Source organism: Rana temporaria, chromosome 11, assembly GCF_905171775.1.
Source record: "Rana temporaria chromosome 11, aRanTem1.1, whole genome shotgun sequence".
Taxonomy (NCBI): Eukaryota; Metazoa; Chordata; class Amphibia; order Anura; family Ranidae; genus Rana; species Rana temporaria.
The window spans coordinates 2,092,379-2,109,568 of record NC_053499.1 but is presented as its reverse complement, the minus strand read 5'-3'; the positions used below and the strand labels follow the sequence as shown (position 1 = coordinate 2,109,568).

Sequence of the window (17,190 nt, the reverse complement as noted above, 5' to 3'; positions counted from 1 at the left end):
ACACAATGAAATTCTAATCAAGTCTTGCAGGACGCCCTGATCTCTAGAGAAAGGAGAGGATTCTTACCCGGGCTCGCATGTAACCCAGCTCACTGCTGAAGAGTGGAAAGACGTGATTCTGCAGCATGAACTCCATCTGGTCTTTGTAGATCTTTTTCTGTTAAAATAAAAATAGATAAATATGAGTGAGAACAGTGGCAGGTCGGCTCTGTTGGGCGAGTGCACGTAGCTATATGTCACATCTCCCAGCAGCCAATAGGGGCGCGCGCCCCCCGCTCTCCCCTGACGCGAATGCCCGGCGGTCGCTGCTTTGGCCTAGTCCTCAGCCTTTCCCCAGGATCGCGGGGGACTAGGCCGAAGCCTTGCCTAAAAACTCCTGCCCGCAGCTCCTTAGGACTGGCGCAGTGTCCATCAGGAGGAGAAAGAAAAAAAAATAAAAGCTTGATTAGTGAATCGAGTTTAAAAAAAAAAATTTAAATAAAAAAAAAAAAAAAAAAAAGATTTTTTGGGGCCAAAAGTTGCCCAGCTCTACTTCTGAGCACCCCAAAAATCATACATATCAGAACACACCTTTGTGGATAATCACTATGAAGAGGAAAGCTACAATGTAAATTCCCTGCAGAGATTCAGAATTCAGGTTTTTTTTTTAGCCGATAAGAACACAAATCTTTGGGAAGAGATTTCGCTGGCCATGACAGGGAAGGCTTCCTCCCAGATCCAAGTCCGACGTCTCACCTACCTTCAGTAAAATCTCTGCTAGGGACCCGATCATGTGGAGGGCGCCATCTTTCTTGCGGGGATCTGCAGCCGGCTCTGTTAAAATCTGGTAACAAAATCCCATCGTTTTCTGCAACACCTGAGAAAACAAAATACAGATCTATTGTCAATCTCGCCAACACACAAAAGTCCAAAAACTAAAGAGACGTCAGTATTAGACAAAGCCTGACTGCCTTATTTTCATTAAAATGTTGATGCTTATTAGCTTGACACAAGTCCCTCCACGTGACAGAACTGACAGCTCATCAGTTTATCCAGGCCGTACCTCTTTCCTTTTACTGCAAGACGTGAAAAGCAACGTTTGTGCTGCGGTGGTGGGGGAGATAAAATCTTCAAACACATCTGAGGAGAAGAAAAAAAAAAAAAAAAGATAAGTATCAAATATTTGTGTCAGACAAATACTGGCACATCATTCTGAATGATCTGCTTATATCCAGACTGTTACAGTTGTAACAAACTTAAAATATTATGAGATAGAGATATATCCAACTCTCTCCCTCTATAATTGAAAGACGTACCAAACTTCATGCGGATGTACTCGTAGGGGTCCTCCTGCCACAGCTCCTCGTCAGAGTCGGTGTAACACATCAGAGGGAAGATAACGTCCTGAATGATGCCCTAAAAAACAAAAAAAGAGCCGATTACCCAGGGTACAATAAAGACAATTACTCAGACATTCATTGCAATAATTCTTTATTGGCTACATAGAAAGACACAGCAGTAACACGCCAACGCGTTTCAGCCAAAACCTTACTGATATGCCTTCAGTAAGCCTGCATTCACACCTAGGCGACAAGTAACGCCGCGTATTATGCCGCGATTCGTTTAACTTTTTTTTTAACAAATAATTTCCATTGCCGTCTATGGCCGAACGCCAATGCCGCCTGAAAAAAAGGGTCCGGGACTTGTTTTCAGGCGGCAGGCGTACATCGTTTCGGTGTGAGATGTGAACCATCTCATAGACAGCAATGGAAATTCGCCCCTCCAGCGTATCAAGCGTTTTGTCGCCAAGGTGTGAATGGAGCCTAAAGCTTCAGCCAAAACATGTTAGCGTGTTTCTGCTGTGTCCTGACACAGCCAATAAAAACATTTGTTGCAATGAATGTCAGAGTAACTGGCTTTTTTTAATTTGAGGATTATTGCTACAATTCAAAAGGCGCCTGGGCCACAGCCCCGGTATTCAGTCTCCCAGGTAAAATTTGTGGTAGTGCATGTTACTTTTTTTTGTTCTGCGATTACCCTGAGTGCCGCAGATCTGTCACGGTAAAGCCACCAACCATACTAACAAGCTGGCTCTACAAACTCCAAACAGCAGAAATGCGCATCATCATTATAATTATATAGGATTTATATAGGTCCAATAGTTTATGGAGTGCTTTATAATATATATATATATATATATATATATATATATATATATATAAAAAAAAAAACGACAATACAGTTATAATACAAAAAGGATTAAGAGGACCCCGCTCAGAAGAGCTTACACTCTAATAGGGTGGGGCAGGTGGTACAAAAAGGTTGCAACTGTGGGGAATGAGCTGATGGAAGTGGTAAAAGATCAGTTGGAGATGCGATAGGCCTCATTCACAGCAGCTTCTATAAGAAAACCCCCTCACATATACACGGTGGTCTGATGAGCTCACCTGGATGTGCGGCTTCAAGTTCTTCCAGGTCATGGCATGGGACACTCCTTGGTTGAGATAGTTGAGCGTTTGCTGCAAGACTCGGGGAGCCAGGTACTGCTTCTCCTTATAGTTGTACAGGACTTTCAGCAAGACCTGCAGGCAGAGAAATGCTCATTAGCCCATTTAACTACATATCGGCACGACACGATAAACAGCATTACAGCCACGGTTTGTAGACATGTGTGAGAGTTTGGAGGCTGGCCAGTGGGGTAAAGCGTCCAAAGGACGGGCACTAGACCAGTACTATGATCTCATGTTCAATCTCCGGCTGCAGGATTTGTGTGAACGGAGCAGAGCGCTAGCAGCACGCCAACACTCTGCTCCATCAGACACAGACTGACACTGCGCACACTGCACTGCTGCCACGGGAACTCAACGCTGCAAGAGCACACCGCCGCCAGCTGAACGGGCAAAGCGACCCCCTTAACTGCCATCATTGTTACCTGGAACATTGCCTACAAGACATCCGTGTCCAGCAACAGCAGCTTTGCTAGCACGCCAGCCACACTGCTGCGCCCAGCATGCCTGGAGCTCCCCAATAAAAAGGCGCCCCCCCCAGAGTTAGAAGGTGTACCGGTACCTGTTGAACACCAACTGCAAAGGCCTTCAAGAAAACTTCCGCAAATTCATTATATTCTTTGGAGACATTTCCAGGACTTCCGTACCTAAAGATATACAAGACGTCAGATCTCTGCATTTCACATATTAATGCAGCATCACCTTCAAAATAGTAAACTATTAGGCTCTGTTCACATATATGGGGTTAGGGTTTCCCATTGAAGAATATGGCTAGGACTCAGGAATTGGAACAGGGACCTCCCCCAAAGGTCAGAAGGCGGGTTCCCAGAGGTCACAGGGCGTGGCTGACCCACCCCCACCAAAGTGTACCGCCTACCCCAACAAAGTTGGGGAATGCATTTTGACCTGCATTCGATTCGCATAACATATGAACAGGCAGCCTTCTCCGAGCATCCTGTTCACACATGTGCAGAGGTGGCTTGCAGTGCCGTCTTAAAAATGACTGTGCGTTTCAGTCCGCTTCAGGTGCGACGTCAGGTAAAAATTTGCATCTGAAGCAGTAAACAGTCCCTTGGAGTCCCTACACTGAAAACAGTGGCCACATATGTGAACGGAGCCCTATAAGGCCTCTTCAGAAATGTTTGAATATGTTGCACCAGGAAGGAGAATGTTGCTCAGGTGTGGCATCTGCCTTTTGAGGGCCCATAGAGCACAGAACTATGGGTCTCCCTCAATCCTCCTGAAGAAGGGAACACCCGTGAAACGCATCAAGGTTCCAAAAACTCCCTCCTTTGGGCACCTTGAGCTCATTGACTTACCACTGAGACGATAGTCCTTTGTACAAACCTTGTAGTGGTAGGATTGCCAACGGAAGTGTTTGATAAAAAGGGGAGAGGAAGAGAAAAAAAAAATACACAAGGTCCTGCCAATTTTTGTGATGTAGGCTGGACCTCCTCCCCGTCCCCTTCCAAGGGAATCCTCATTAGCCATTTACTACGCATCAGCAGGACACAACAAGCCGATAAGCAGCATTACAGCCACAGCTTGTAGACATGTGTGAGAGTTTGGAGGCTGGCCAGTGGTGTAAGCGTCCAAAGGACGGGCACTAGACCAGTACTATGATCTCATGTTCAATCTCCGGCTGCAGGATTTGTGTGAACGGAGCAGAGCGCTAGCAGCACGCCAACACTCTGCTCCGCCAGACACAGACTGACACTGCGCACACTGCACTGCTGCCACAAGAACCCAACGCTGAAAGAGCACACCGCCGCCAGCTGAACAGGCAAAGTGCCCCCGCTAAACTGCCATCATTGTTACCTGGAACATTGCCTACAAGACATCTGTGCCTAGAAACAGCAACACTCTGCTGTCACTTAACTTCAATTTCATCTCACCCTACTGTAAATACGACATTTAAAAGTTATTAGGGAGACTTCGGGCCAATTGGTAAAACATCTGTCACTGCAGGGACACAGTCAAATACATTAATATAGGAATACAAACCTCAGCTGTGCTATAAGCTGGGGAGACGCTCTGGGATTTATGATTGCATTAGCCATACCGGGTTTGGTTCAAAGGGTGCTTCTTTATGCACGGGGGGTGTGGGGGCGGCTGAGGGGTAGAGAGATCTGCGACTAGCGAGGGTCCCAAGGTCTGACTTGATCCCTTCTATATTGGAAACTTCTTAGCAAGCCCCGATGGGACCCAGTTGAACCCCAGGCCCCATAACAGCCATTGGTCTGCCTAGCGGCGGAGAGAGGGCAGAAAGGCGGAGAGAGGGCAGAAAGGCGGAGAGAGTGATTTCTGTGATTTTTTTTTATGTAGGCTGGACCTCCTCTAAGTCGCCGTGCTTTTGAAAGAAACCCTCATTAGCCCATTTACTATATATCAGCATGACACAAGCCGATAAGCAGCATTACAGCCACGGCTTCTTAGCAACCCCCAATTGGACCCAGTTGAACCCCAGGCCCCATAGCAAGCATTGGGCTGCCTTGGCTACTGTTACACCATACTGGGAGTACACCCCCACGAGAGGCCAGGTAGGTCACATGAAAGCTATTGAGGTGCTTGAAATAGTCATGAGTTGGAAAATTATAAAATTATATATATATATATATATATATATATATATATATATATATATATATATATATATATATATATATATATATATATATATATATATATATATATATATATATATATATATATATATATATATTAATTACACACACACACACACACACACACGCAAACCCACCGTACCTCTCAAACAGCCGGGCCATTATGTGCAGAGCCCACTTTTTACACTTCCACCAGGGCAGCTCCGGTCGGTCATCCTCTTCCACCTGGAGGGTCTCCTGCCATGAAAAAAAAAAAAAAAAAAAAAACCACACGTGTCAAGTGGACATCTGGCAACCAACATCGATGGACCAATTTAGGTAAAGGGAGCCACAGAGAGTAGACGAATCATTAACCAACAATGGTGGACACAAAGCTTCCCTTTGGTACAGAGACTGATCTGACCAGCTCAGTGTTAGAGGAGCTTACACTCGAATGTCCCAACTGTGGCACGCCATTGAACATTCCTATAGCCCATAGAAACATAAATTGTAAATTTGATAAGGAAACCAAAAAAAAAATTAAAAAAGGCAAAAAAAAAAAAAAATTAAAAAAAACTTACTGCAGGAACGTCCCGGTCCACCACGGTCTTCAATATCTCAATCCACTCGGCCAGGTTGGGCTGATTGATGAGCTCCAGGGGTAACGTGTACTGCAAGGTAAAGGAGGGGGATTAGAGATTACTGCGCTGAGATTGAAAGGTGTAAAGAATACCACGTCATGGTGTAGTATAGCAAAACACTTGAAATGTATTGTAGCCAAATAGATGATATACTCAGTGGAAGATAAAACAAGCATGTCGTACTACACAATTCTGATGGTTTCAAACCAGCAAGATGGCCGCGGTCCACATGCATGACGCGTCAAACTCCCCCCACACAGCATTTAGTCGGATTAGACGTCACCAGGGGTGTCCAAAACACCACGTAGGGTGGCGTTTACACACGTGGCACTGTTGTGCATGTGCACTGCGGCCATCTTGCTGGTTTGATAGATATATATCTATCTCTCATGCTTGTTTTATCTTCCACTGTACGTTTTTATCCCCCCCAATGCCTACCACTGTGGGTTCCGAGCTCTCAGCGCTCGTGTAGCATACTAGGGAATTGAAATCCCCGCTCTTCTCCCAATCCTCTGTGAAGGGCATCTGGGACGGATCAGAGCATTCCTCTGTGCTAGTGCTGACCAATCAGAAGCGCTCTGATCTGTCCTGGTAGTACTGCAGAAAGGAGAAGGAAAAGAGCAGGGATTTCAGTACACGGGCACCGACTTGAGGCAACGGCCAGAGAGTAGGAGGGAGGGTGTACGGTGTTAGTTCAGCTTTTCATTTTTAAGGTTTCAAAATGGAAGACTGCCTGCGAGTGCGGCACATCCATCTGCAGGCACTTACCTGGACGAGGGCGTAGAAGATCTTAAAGATCTGTTTCTGAATGAGAACGGACTGTTCGGAGGGGTCGGGAAGCAGGCGGATGAATCGCTCCTTCAGCATGGGCAGGAAGTGCTGCATAGCGGCTATCAGTGGGGTCCTTTCTTCTGGCTTCTTGTACCTGGAACATGAAACAAAACCAATTACACAGCAAGAATACAAATTGCTGCACTACTCCCCAGAGGAGCAAACATTGCCTGTGATGTCATATCTGAAGAAACATGTAGGGGGTGGAGCTGGAGGTTGCGATGTCACCACACACGCACAGTACCGGTACTCAGAACTCTGGGAATTGCATTTTTTATTACAGCTTTCCCCATGTGTTTTTAACCGATATATTAAAGTTTTAACCTCAGATTTCTCACTACTTGAAGCGTGGGGGCTCCATTTTCCCCCTTTAGATGCGGCTTCTGGAGGAGAGTTGCAGAGGAAAGCGATGCGGCGGTCCTTAACCACTTAAGCCCCAGACCAAGATGCAGCTAAATGCCCAGAGGTGTTTTTACAATTTGGCACTGCGCTGCTTTAACTGGCAATTGCGTGGTCATGCAATGTTGTACCGAAACAAAATTGGCGTCCTTTTTTCCCCCCACAAACAGAGCTTTCTTTTGGTGATATTTGATCACCTCTGCGGTTTTTATTTTTTGTGCTATAAACAAAAATAGAGCAACAAAAAATGCAATATTTTTTACTTTTTTCTATAAATATCCCCCAAAAATATATTTATAAAAAAAATGTTCTTCCTCAGTTTAGGCCGATACGTATTCTTCTACATTTTTTTTTTTTTTTTTACAAAAATAACGCAATAAGCGTTTATCGGACGGTTTGCGCAAAATTTATAGCGTTTACAAAATAGGGGATAGTTTTATTGCATTTTCTTTTACTACTAATGGCGGCGATCAGCGATTTTTTTTGTGACCGCGACATTATGGCGGACACTTTGAACAATTTTGACACATTTTTGGGACCATTGTCATTTTCACAGCAAAAAATGCATTTAAATTGCATTGTTTATTGTGAAAATGACAGTTGCAGTTTGGGAGTTAACCACAAGGGGGGCGCTGAAGAAGTTAGGGTTCACCTAGTGTGTGTTTACAGCTGTAGGGGGGTGTGGCTGTAGGACTGACGTCATCGATCGAGTCTCCCTATAAAAGGGATCACACGATCGATGCAGTGCCACAGTGAAGCACGGGGAAGCCGCGTTTACATACGGCTCTCCCCGTTCTTCAGCTCCGGGTGGCTAGAAACTAATAGCTGCCCCCCTCATCCCGGATGGCTCCCATGCGATTAACGACCGCCGTATGTACCGGGGGGGGGGTTCCCGATCGGACCCACGTCTAGGCAGCGACGTGCGGGCACGTCGTTCTGCCTGTCCGTGCCAATTCTGCCGACGTATATGTACATGCGGCGGTCGTTAAGTGGTTAACACATACATAGATGGCATCAATGTCAGAAAAAGGATAATTTATTTTGGGCTGATTATGGTAATAGCCAGAAATATACAGCTACATTTTACTATTTTGGGCCCGTTTTCCTCTGTAGAAAAAAAAAAAAAAAAGCCCAATTTGTCTTTAAAAATACAAAGTATTCCCCTTGAGTGCTGTACGGAGTTGAGCTGTCTATGTCCTGTCTTGTTTATTGTTTTGTTTTTTTGTGCTAAAAATTCTTAAATAAAAATAATAAAAAAAAAAAAAAAAAAACACAAAGTATAATGCACCTGGAAGTGCAAAGTAGTTGTGATGATATAGGTCAGAAAATAAATAAGAGTTGGGAAGGGGGTGGGGGGTGTAAAGGAAGAGCAGAACTTCCCCTTTTGGAATGAAGTTCCTCTTTAAGCAGTTTCTTAATGTTAGGATTATATGGCCAGGCCCCGCCGTACAGCCTCTCGTGTCTCCTACAGATGAAGGGCGGGCGACTTACTCATAGTTCTTCACCAACTGGTACAGACAGAGCAGGATGCCCAGCCAACAGGCACTGTTATCAGACTGCAGATAAAAGCCGATCTTCTCCACGACGGCCGTCCAGCGAGTCGGGTAATCGTGTTTGATGATGTGATGGATACACGTGGTCAGCTGGACTCTGCAATACACAAATGACATCCAGAGATGAAATACGAGTATTTGACTCATGAGCTGCTCAGAACGCTTTCATGAGATAGCCAGCTAAAGGAAAATATAAATAAAAACATAATACAGTGGAACCCTGGATTACGAACATAACCTGTTCCAGGAGAATGCTTGCAATCCAAAGCACTCGCATATCAAAGCGAGTTTCCCCATAGAAGTCAATGGAAACGAAAATAATTTGTTCTGCATCGACTTCAATGGCATGCAGTACCGCATGCGGCCAGAGGTTGGGGGGGCGCCTGAGAGCCTTGGAAACACCCGAGGACAGCTCGGCTGAACTGAGAACCTCGGAAAGGCTTGGGAACGAGTATTTCCGAACGGCTCTGCTCGGGTGCCCCCCCCCTCCCCACCTTAGGCCAAACGCAGGACTGCACAGCGCTTTGCCTTGAATCCGGCTCGTTTTGCAAGACGCTCGCAAACCGAGTGTGGATTTTAAATACAATGCTAGTATTGTGAAACGCTCGTTAACCGCAATACTCGCAATCCGAGGTTTGACTATATCGCAAAATAAATACAGATTGCGTTAAAAAAATGTAACACTTGGCGTGTTGGGCAATCGATTAACTTCTTCCTGTTCAAGAAGCTCATTGTGTCTCGGATACCCGCCTTCCCTCTATACACACACACACACAGCGCACTCACCGTATCAGCTCTGGAGATTGGATGATGGCTTCTACAATATTCTCCCGGATAAAGTGGCGGTCCTCCTCAGGGATCGTGTGTGTGGGGACTTCGCCAGGGACCACCTCCCGGTCCGGCCAATACTGAGTGATCATATTTTTTAAATAAATAACACCTGTTGGGGGGGGGGGGGGAGACGTCAATAATAAAAAAAATAAAAACACCACACAAGTCTGACTTCACTGCACACTGTATAATCACTACAATGACACATTTATACATTTCAGCACCCAATACAAAGAGACGGACACTGTGTGGCCCCGCCCGGTGCTACTCTGCACAGTCCTACTGAACATGGCCGCTCTGCCTATCTATTCCTAGGGCAGACCCCCCAGACCCTTGCTTAGGGCAGACCCCCCAGACCCTTGCTTAGGGCAGACCCCCCAGACCCTTGCTTAGGGCAGACCCCCCAGACCCTTGCTTAGGGCAGACCCCCCAGACCCTAGCTTAGGGCAGACCCCCCGACCCTAGCTTAGGGCAGACCCCACCCCTAGCTTAGGGCATGGGGAAGAAACAGGACAAGCAGCATGTGTGCACAGGGGGAGGAGGAGCCGGCACAGCCAGAATGGTGCAGCACCAAGCCCAGCCACACAGTGAGGATGTTAGGAGCAGGAGGAAGTATTGAGGTATATGGAGAAGATTTAAATTCGTCCTCCCCCTCCAGTCTTGAACAGATGTAACGGCTCCTCTTCTGGACTGAAACGGCTTCCTCCGATATCACCGCACACTGTGAGCTTCTCACCATGTGCATTAGAAGCTGCAGCAAGTCAGACAGCAATGCGTCATCACACAGGACTCCTAGTCAATGGACGCATGTTTAAAAACCACCATCCCTTTTTTCACTGGAGTTGCCCTTTAAATACGCTTGTCACCATATCTCCGACATCCCCGCTGTGACCGCGGCTGACGCCAAACTCGGCGGTTCCGTGTCGGAGATTTTGCTGAATTGACATCATGAGGATTTTTCCTCATCTCTACAGCTGCACTTTGAAAAAACACTTCTAGAGATGAAGCAGCAGCTGCCTGGCCGCGATTGCTTCAGTTTGTGCAAAAGTATGGAAAACACGTCATAAAAACCGTCTAAATTTAACAAGTAAAAGCTGAACCCATTCAAAGAGAATGCAAATCAATATCTGTCTCAGCGCAATGAATCCCCCCTCCCCCACCCACCGTATTCATGTATACCCGTCACATGTATACCCGCCAGGGAAAGGGGGCAAAGGATGAGCAATCACCGGGCACCACAGCAATGCCACTATGCCACTTATTAAACCTCAGACATGAAATCAGAACAAAGCTTATCCCTCTATAGTGTGTACTTGTCTCACTCCAGAGCACCAAGTGTCATTTCTGTCTGCTGCCTTCTTCCTCTGCTACCTGTGTCACCGGGAGAGGAACAGCACCCCCTCCCCCAGGGTGCCGTCAACGGGCGAGGAACAGCACCCGCCCCCCCCCAGGGTGCCGTCACCAGGCGAGGAACAGCACCCCGCCCCCCCCCCCAGGGTGCCCGTCACCAAGGTCGAGGACAGACCCCCGCCCCCCCCCCCCCGGGTGCCATCACCGGGCGAGGACAGCACCCCCCCCCCACCGGGGCGAGGAACAGCTCCCCCGCGGTGCCGGTCACCGGGCGAGGAACAGCACCCCCCCACCCCCCGGGTGCCATCACTGGGCGAGGAACAGCACCTCCCCCCCCCCCCCCCCGGTGCCGTCATGCCATCACTGGGCGGGGAACAGCAACCCCCCCCACCCCCGGGCTAGGAAAACAGCACCCCCCCACCCCCCGGGTGCCATCACTGGGCAAGGGACAGCCCCCCCCCCCACCCCCCGGGTGCCATCACCTGGGCGAGGAACAGGCGCCGCTATATCTATACCGAGCAATCCTGGGAAATGGCCTTGACTGACTGTCTCCGCTGTGCACGTTTCCCTATGAGAGTGTGGGGGTCCATTTTCTTCTCCCAAATATCATTACACTTCACTCTGCGCCGTGATGTGCAGTTTCTGACAACAGACCCCGCCTCCTGGAGTGGGAGAAATGCTGTGTAAAATATGTGCTTTAGGACAGCGGTCATCACCCCGTCCTCAGGGGGCCCACCGACGAGCCAGGTTTTTCTGTATTACCCTTGGGGGAGACACAAATACTGCAATCACTGAGCAGCAAATGATATCACCTGTCCATGTATTCCAGTTATCTTGCATAACCTGGCCTGTTAGTGGGGTCCTGAGGACAGAGCTGATGATCGACTGCTTTAGGAGGCTGTAGAAAAAAAAACTGCAGATAAACTGTTACAGACTTATGTAGGGGGGGGGGGGTTGTTTCATCTCTGCACAGCTGAGGCCAGTCACTACAACCAGTTTTATGGAGGCTTTACATCCACTTTGACAGCTCAGAATATAAATATATTAGTTCCCAACAACAACCGCCTACAGGGGGGCAGCACGGCATACAGATTGATTTGCACCCCCCCTCCCCCGTTGTACTCACCTGCTTGTCGCACAGGTAGATCCAGTTGCTCAGACATGGTGATCTGCAGCAGGGTGGACACGAAGGTCACAGACTTGTGAGCCTGAAAAACAAAAAGGGGGGGGGGGATACATGAATAGAAAGGAGAGATCAGGGGATAGTCATGACTCGGGGCACAGCTCTGATGTAAAGTCACATGGGGGGGGGGGAGGAATTATATATTTGGGGTTCCCCAGGGCTGACGATGTACACAGTGTGTGAGAAAATAATAACACCCCCCCCAAAAGTTTGTTTCGGTAATAACATTTTATAAATAAGTACTTTTTCTCCGGCACCGACGGGCATCACCGAAGAGGCACCGGCACTGATGATCAGCGCCCCCCTGATTATCTGTACAGGTCTACCCTGCTGCCGATTGGCTCTCCCTAAACATCGTTTATGTGAGGAATGCAGATAACCGGTGTTCTGTCGAGAAGTGCCCCCCCATCAAATAGTGCCCCTGCATGACGGAGCCGTGACATAACCAGGGCGCAATCGTAGGAGGCGTCTCTCGATGGGAGATACCATTTCACGGGCACAATCGAAACCTATACAAACAGTGGGGGGAGGGGGGCATAGTTCTCACGTTGTGCCTTGCTGCTGCTGGAAGGCGGCTAACAGCGACGCACAATCTGTGAGAACTACGGTAGCCTAACCCCTCTCCCCCCCCCCCCCGCTGTTTGTATAGGTTTAAATTGTGCCTTTAAAAATGGTATCTCCCATCAAGCGATACCTCTTATGATGTGCGCATGCGCCATGGTTACGTCAGCCTAGCCGAGGTCACCACGTCACCCCCGGAAGCACGTTGGTTTTTCAGTTTTGCCGGCTGTTTTTAAATCAGGGTTTGACAAATTTGCTTGGAATCTAGGAGCCAGCTAAAAAAGTTAGGAGCCAGAAAACGCGCCCGTCCCGACGAGCTTGCGCGCAGAAGGGAACACATACGTAAGCAGCGCCCGCATATGTAAACGGTGTTCAAACCACATGTGAGGTATCGCCGCGATCGTTCGAGCGAGAGCAATAATTCTAGCCCTAGACCTCCTCTGTAACTCAAAACATGCAACCTGTAGATTTTTTTTAAACGTCGCCTGTGGAGATTTTAAAGGGTAAAAGTTTGTCGGCATTCCACGAGCGGACGTAATTTTGAAGCGTGACATGTTGGGTATGAATTTACTCGGCGTAACATTATCTTTCATTATATTAAAAAAAATGGGGATAAAAAAATAAGACAACAGTAAAGTTAATTAAAAAAAGTGTAATTTTTTCCCAAAAAATTGCGCTTGTAAGACCGCTGCGCAAATACGGCGTGACAGAAAGTATTGCAACGATCGCCATTTTATTCTCTAGGGTGTTAGGATAAAAAATATATATAATGTTTGGGGTTCTAATTAGAGGGAAGAAGATGGCAGTGAAAATAGTGAAAAAATTACATTAGAATTGCTGTTTAACTTGTAATGCTTAACTTGTAATACCAACGGCCACCACCAGATGGCGCCAGCTCACACATCTGGTGGTAATAACTTGTAATACCAACGGCTCACCACCAGATGGCGCCAGCTTCCAAGCCAAGTCGCCAGGACACTATTTCTAGTCGCCATGGCGACCGGGATTTGTCGAGCCCTGTTTTAAATGTTATCTTTTGTGCGCTGTATCGTTTTCTCCTGCGTGTTTTTTTTTACAATAAACGATTCAGCTTTTTTTTTTTTTTTTTTTTTAAGAGACAACGTACTATTGCTGGTTTTTTTATACATTAGATTCTATACTGCTCACGGATTTGCCTTCCCTGGAGAGAGAGCGTCACCTTTATACTTCCACCCATCATTAGTATTACAATTTTATAACCCCCCCCCCCCCATCTCAGGGTTGGTACACAAGGGGTTAATAAAGTATATGATGAATGCACAGAGGTGCACAGCCCCTCCCCCTATGGAGACACAGGAAGCTGCACCCGGCCTGGCAGTGAAGGGGTTAAGCAGCCAACTTTCACTTTCATTCCTTCCATGTTATGTCATAGAGGAGAGGCTGCGGGGGATGGAATGACGAGAGGCCTCCAGCCCAATACACCAGACGACAGCGCGATCACATATGCTGGGTCACCGCGATCGGCAAGAAAAGTCCGGACTGGAGGAATACGTCCTCCCTCCCCCCCGGTTCCGTGGACACCCCACTCAACACATGCGCACTTTAACACCGTCACGCCGCACATACGCCTCACTGGGAGGCCGATGATGTACTGGCAGCACTCTAGAATTTTGTGCAAGAAAATTATTTAAAACTCCCAACATATCTCTATTTTTTTAGCAGAGACCCTAGAGAATAAAATGGCGAGCGTTGCAATATTTTAGTCATACTGTATTTGCAAAGTGATTTTTCAAATGCCATGGGGGGACGGAGTATATTTTAATCCCTTATGGACCACCAAGATATACTGAGGCAGGGCGGACCCGTGTCTGATGTCTGCCGAGACCCGCTGATTTCTCACAGAACGGCAGTCTGCCTCTGAGAACGGAGAAGAAGATCTGGCGTTTTTGCCAAGCACCCGGCGCCCAACACACCACAACCTCGTGCCCAACGTGCACACACCCCCAGCGCGCCAGGCGGGCCAACACACATCCCGACACCACCCACGGCGCGCAACCATAAACCACGGCGCGCGCAAGCAGCCCAACACACACCCCGGCATCCAACACACACCTTGACACCCAACACACCTCCCAACACCCACCACCCGCCCCAACACACACCCCGACACCCAACACACCCCAACTCGCGCCGGGCGCCCAACCCACACACCCCGACACCCAACATCACCCGCCGCCCAACACCATCCCCTGGCGCACGCCAGGCGCCCAGACACACCCCGGCATCCAACACACATCTTGACACCCAACACGCGTCAGGCGCCCAACACACCCCGACACGCACCCCGGCGCCCAACACACACCCCGACACCCACACCGCGCCGGGCGCCCAACACACCCCCTGGCGCATGCCAGGCTGTCCACACACACCACCGGCATCCAACACACACCTTGACACCCAACACACCTCCCAACACGCGTCAGGCGCCCAACACACACCCCGACACCCAACACCGCGCCCAACCACACGCCCTGACAACCAACATGCACCCCGGCGCCCAACACGCACCCCAACACGCGCCAGCGCCCAACACACACCCCGACACCCAACATGCACCCGGCGCCCAACACACCCCCTGGCGCATGCCAGGAGCCCGACACACACCCCCGGCATCCAACACGCGTCAGGCGCCCAACACACACCCCGACACGCAACACGCGCCCAACACACGCCCTGACACCCAACATGCACCCGGCGCCCACACCACACCACACACACACCTTCAACACGAGCCAGGTGCCAACACACCCCCCCCGACACCCAACACGCACCCAACAACCCCCTGGCGCACGCCAGGCACCCAACACACACTCCAACACACCCCGGCGTGCCCAAGGCGCCCAACATTCCCCCCTGACACTCAACACACCCTGCGCGCACCAGGCGCCCAACACGGCACCCAACGAAACCCCCCTGCGTGAGCCAGGCACCCAACACACCCCGGCGCGCACCAGAAGTTGTCCCTTACTGTCACACCTTTACATAGAGAGAACTCCTATCTCAGTTCACTACAAAATAAAAATGGCGCCGACACGTAATCTGCAACTTGCAGCTTCTCTGAAGTGACATTTTATTGGCTCTTATCTGTTATTATGGCGGAGTGTGACCCCCTCCCCCCCCGGGGGGGACACGGAGGAGAGGGCGAGGGGCAGACGGCGGCGGTTATCTGGGTATAGATTATAGAGAATGTGCTGAATGGAGGGGAAAGGGACAGGCTGACTAATCACTCGGCGCGCTCCATAGTCTCCCGCTGCAGCACTCTGCCTCATCAGCAGCTCTACGGATGTGAGAGAACACAGGGACTAATCCGTCCTTTATATGAGGGGCGGACCCCCGCAGAGCACTCCGGACTACTGCAGAGCCTCTTCACTCCAATGCCGGAGAGGGTGATTAAAGGGAACCCTTCACCTGACATGGAACCCCCCCCCCCCCCATACCGATTACCTGGCTGCCATACAGAGCAACTATGCAGAGAACTCATTCATCACAAAGCGCAACAGCCAGGAAACCGGCATTTTCAGAGGAAGGTCAAAAACAGAAGTCAGAAGCTGCAGCAAGTCAGATAGAGGCCCGTCTGAGGACAACCAGCATCATCTAGCCATTTCCTCCCTAGACCCCCCCCTCCACCCACATTCCCGTTGTCCCTAGACACCCCCCCCCCCCCCCCCCCTGTCCCCAGCCCCCCCCCCCCCCCCGTGTCCCTAGCCCCCCCCCCCCTCCATCCTGTGTCCCTAGACCCCCCCCTCTCCCCCATCCTGTGTCCCTAGACCCCCCCTCTCCCCCCATCCTGTGTCCCTAGACCCCCCCTCCCCCATCCTGTGTCCCTAGACCCCCCTCTCCCCCATCCTGTGTCCCTAGACCCCCCCCCCCCCCCATCCTGTGTCCCTAGACCCCCCCCCTCCATCCTGTGTCCCTAGACCCCCCCCTCCATCCTGTGTCCCTAGACCCCCCCTCCCGCCCCCACACTGTGTCCCTAGCCCCCCCCTCCTTTGTCCCTAGCCCCCCCCCTCATCCTGTGTCCCCCTCTCACCCCCATCTTGTGTCCCTATACCCCCCTCCTGTGTCCCTAAACCCCCCTCCCATCCTGTGTCCCTAGACCCCCCCCTCCTGTGTCCCTAGACCCCCCAATCCTGTGTCCCTAGACCCCCCAATCCTGTGTCCCTAGACCCCCCAATCCTGTGTCCCTAGACCCCCCCCTCCATCCCGTGTCCCTAGATCCCTCCCACCCTGTGTCCCTAGACCCCCCCCCCCTCCATCCTTTGTCCCTAGACCCCCCCCTCATCTGTGTCCCTAGACCTCCCCCTCCCGCCCCCACATCCTGTGTCCCTAGACCCCCTCATCCTGTGTCCCTAGCCCCCCCCTATACTGTGTCCCTAGACTCCTGCCCCCATCCTGTGTCCCTAGACCCCCCCCTCCATCCTGTGTCCCTAGACCCCCCCCCCCTCCATCCTGTGTCCCTAAACCGCCCCCCCCCCCAGCCTGTGTCCCTAGACCCCCCCCCCCTCCATCCTTTGTCCCTAGACCCCCCCCTCATCTGTGTCCCTAGACCCCCCCCCCTCCCGCCCACATCCTGTGTCCCTAGACCCCCTCATCCTGTGTCCCTAGACCCCCCCTATACTGTGTCCCTAGACTCCCGCCCCCATCCTGTGTCCCTAGACCCCCCCCCCCATCCTGTGTCCCTAGACCCCCCCTATACTGTGTGACTGTCCTGTT

At 50.2% G+C, this 17,190-nt stretch overlaps 1 protein-coding gene and 2 non-coding genes across 3 annotated transcripts in view; all 3 read right to left on the bottom strand.

The window, feature by feature from the left end:
• The window catches only part of IPO7 (importin 7), a gene marked incomplete at its 5' end in the record, with an annotated part of 31,547 nt that extends 19,645 nt beyond the window's left edge, over nt 1-11,902 (bottom strand). The window contains 12 exon segments of the mRNA XM_040327885.1: nt 68-157; nt 740-856; nt 1,043-1,119; nt 1,296-1,395; nt 2,427-2,561; nt 3,049-3,133; nt 5,253-5,347; nt 5,671-5,760; nt 6,499-6,655; nt 8,452-8,610; nt 9,300-9,453; nt 11,821-11,902. Coding sequence (XP_040183819.1) covers nt 68-157; nt 740-856; nt 1,043-1,119; nt 1,296-1,395; nt 2,427-2,561; nt 3,049-3,133; nt 5,253-5,347; nt 5,671-5,760; nt 6,499-6,655; nt 8,452-8,610; nt 9,300-9,453; nt 11,821-11,902 — 1,341 coding nt within the window.
• Nucleotides 2,645-2,828, bottom strand: LOC120918123. Its single transcript, XR_005744332.1, has one exon. It is a non-coding gene; the product is annotated as a small nucleolar RNA SNORA23 (small nucleolar RNA).
• Nucleotides 4,038-4,220, bottom strand: LOC120918121. Its single transcript, XR_005744330.1, has one exon. It is a non-coding gene; the product is annotated as a small nucleolar RNA SNORA23 (small nucleolar RNA).
• Nucleotides 11,903-17,190: the final 5,288 nt, after the last annotated feature.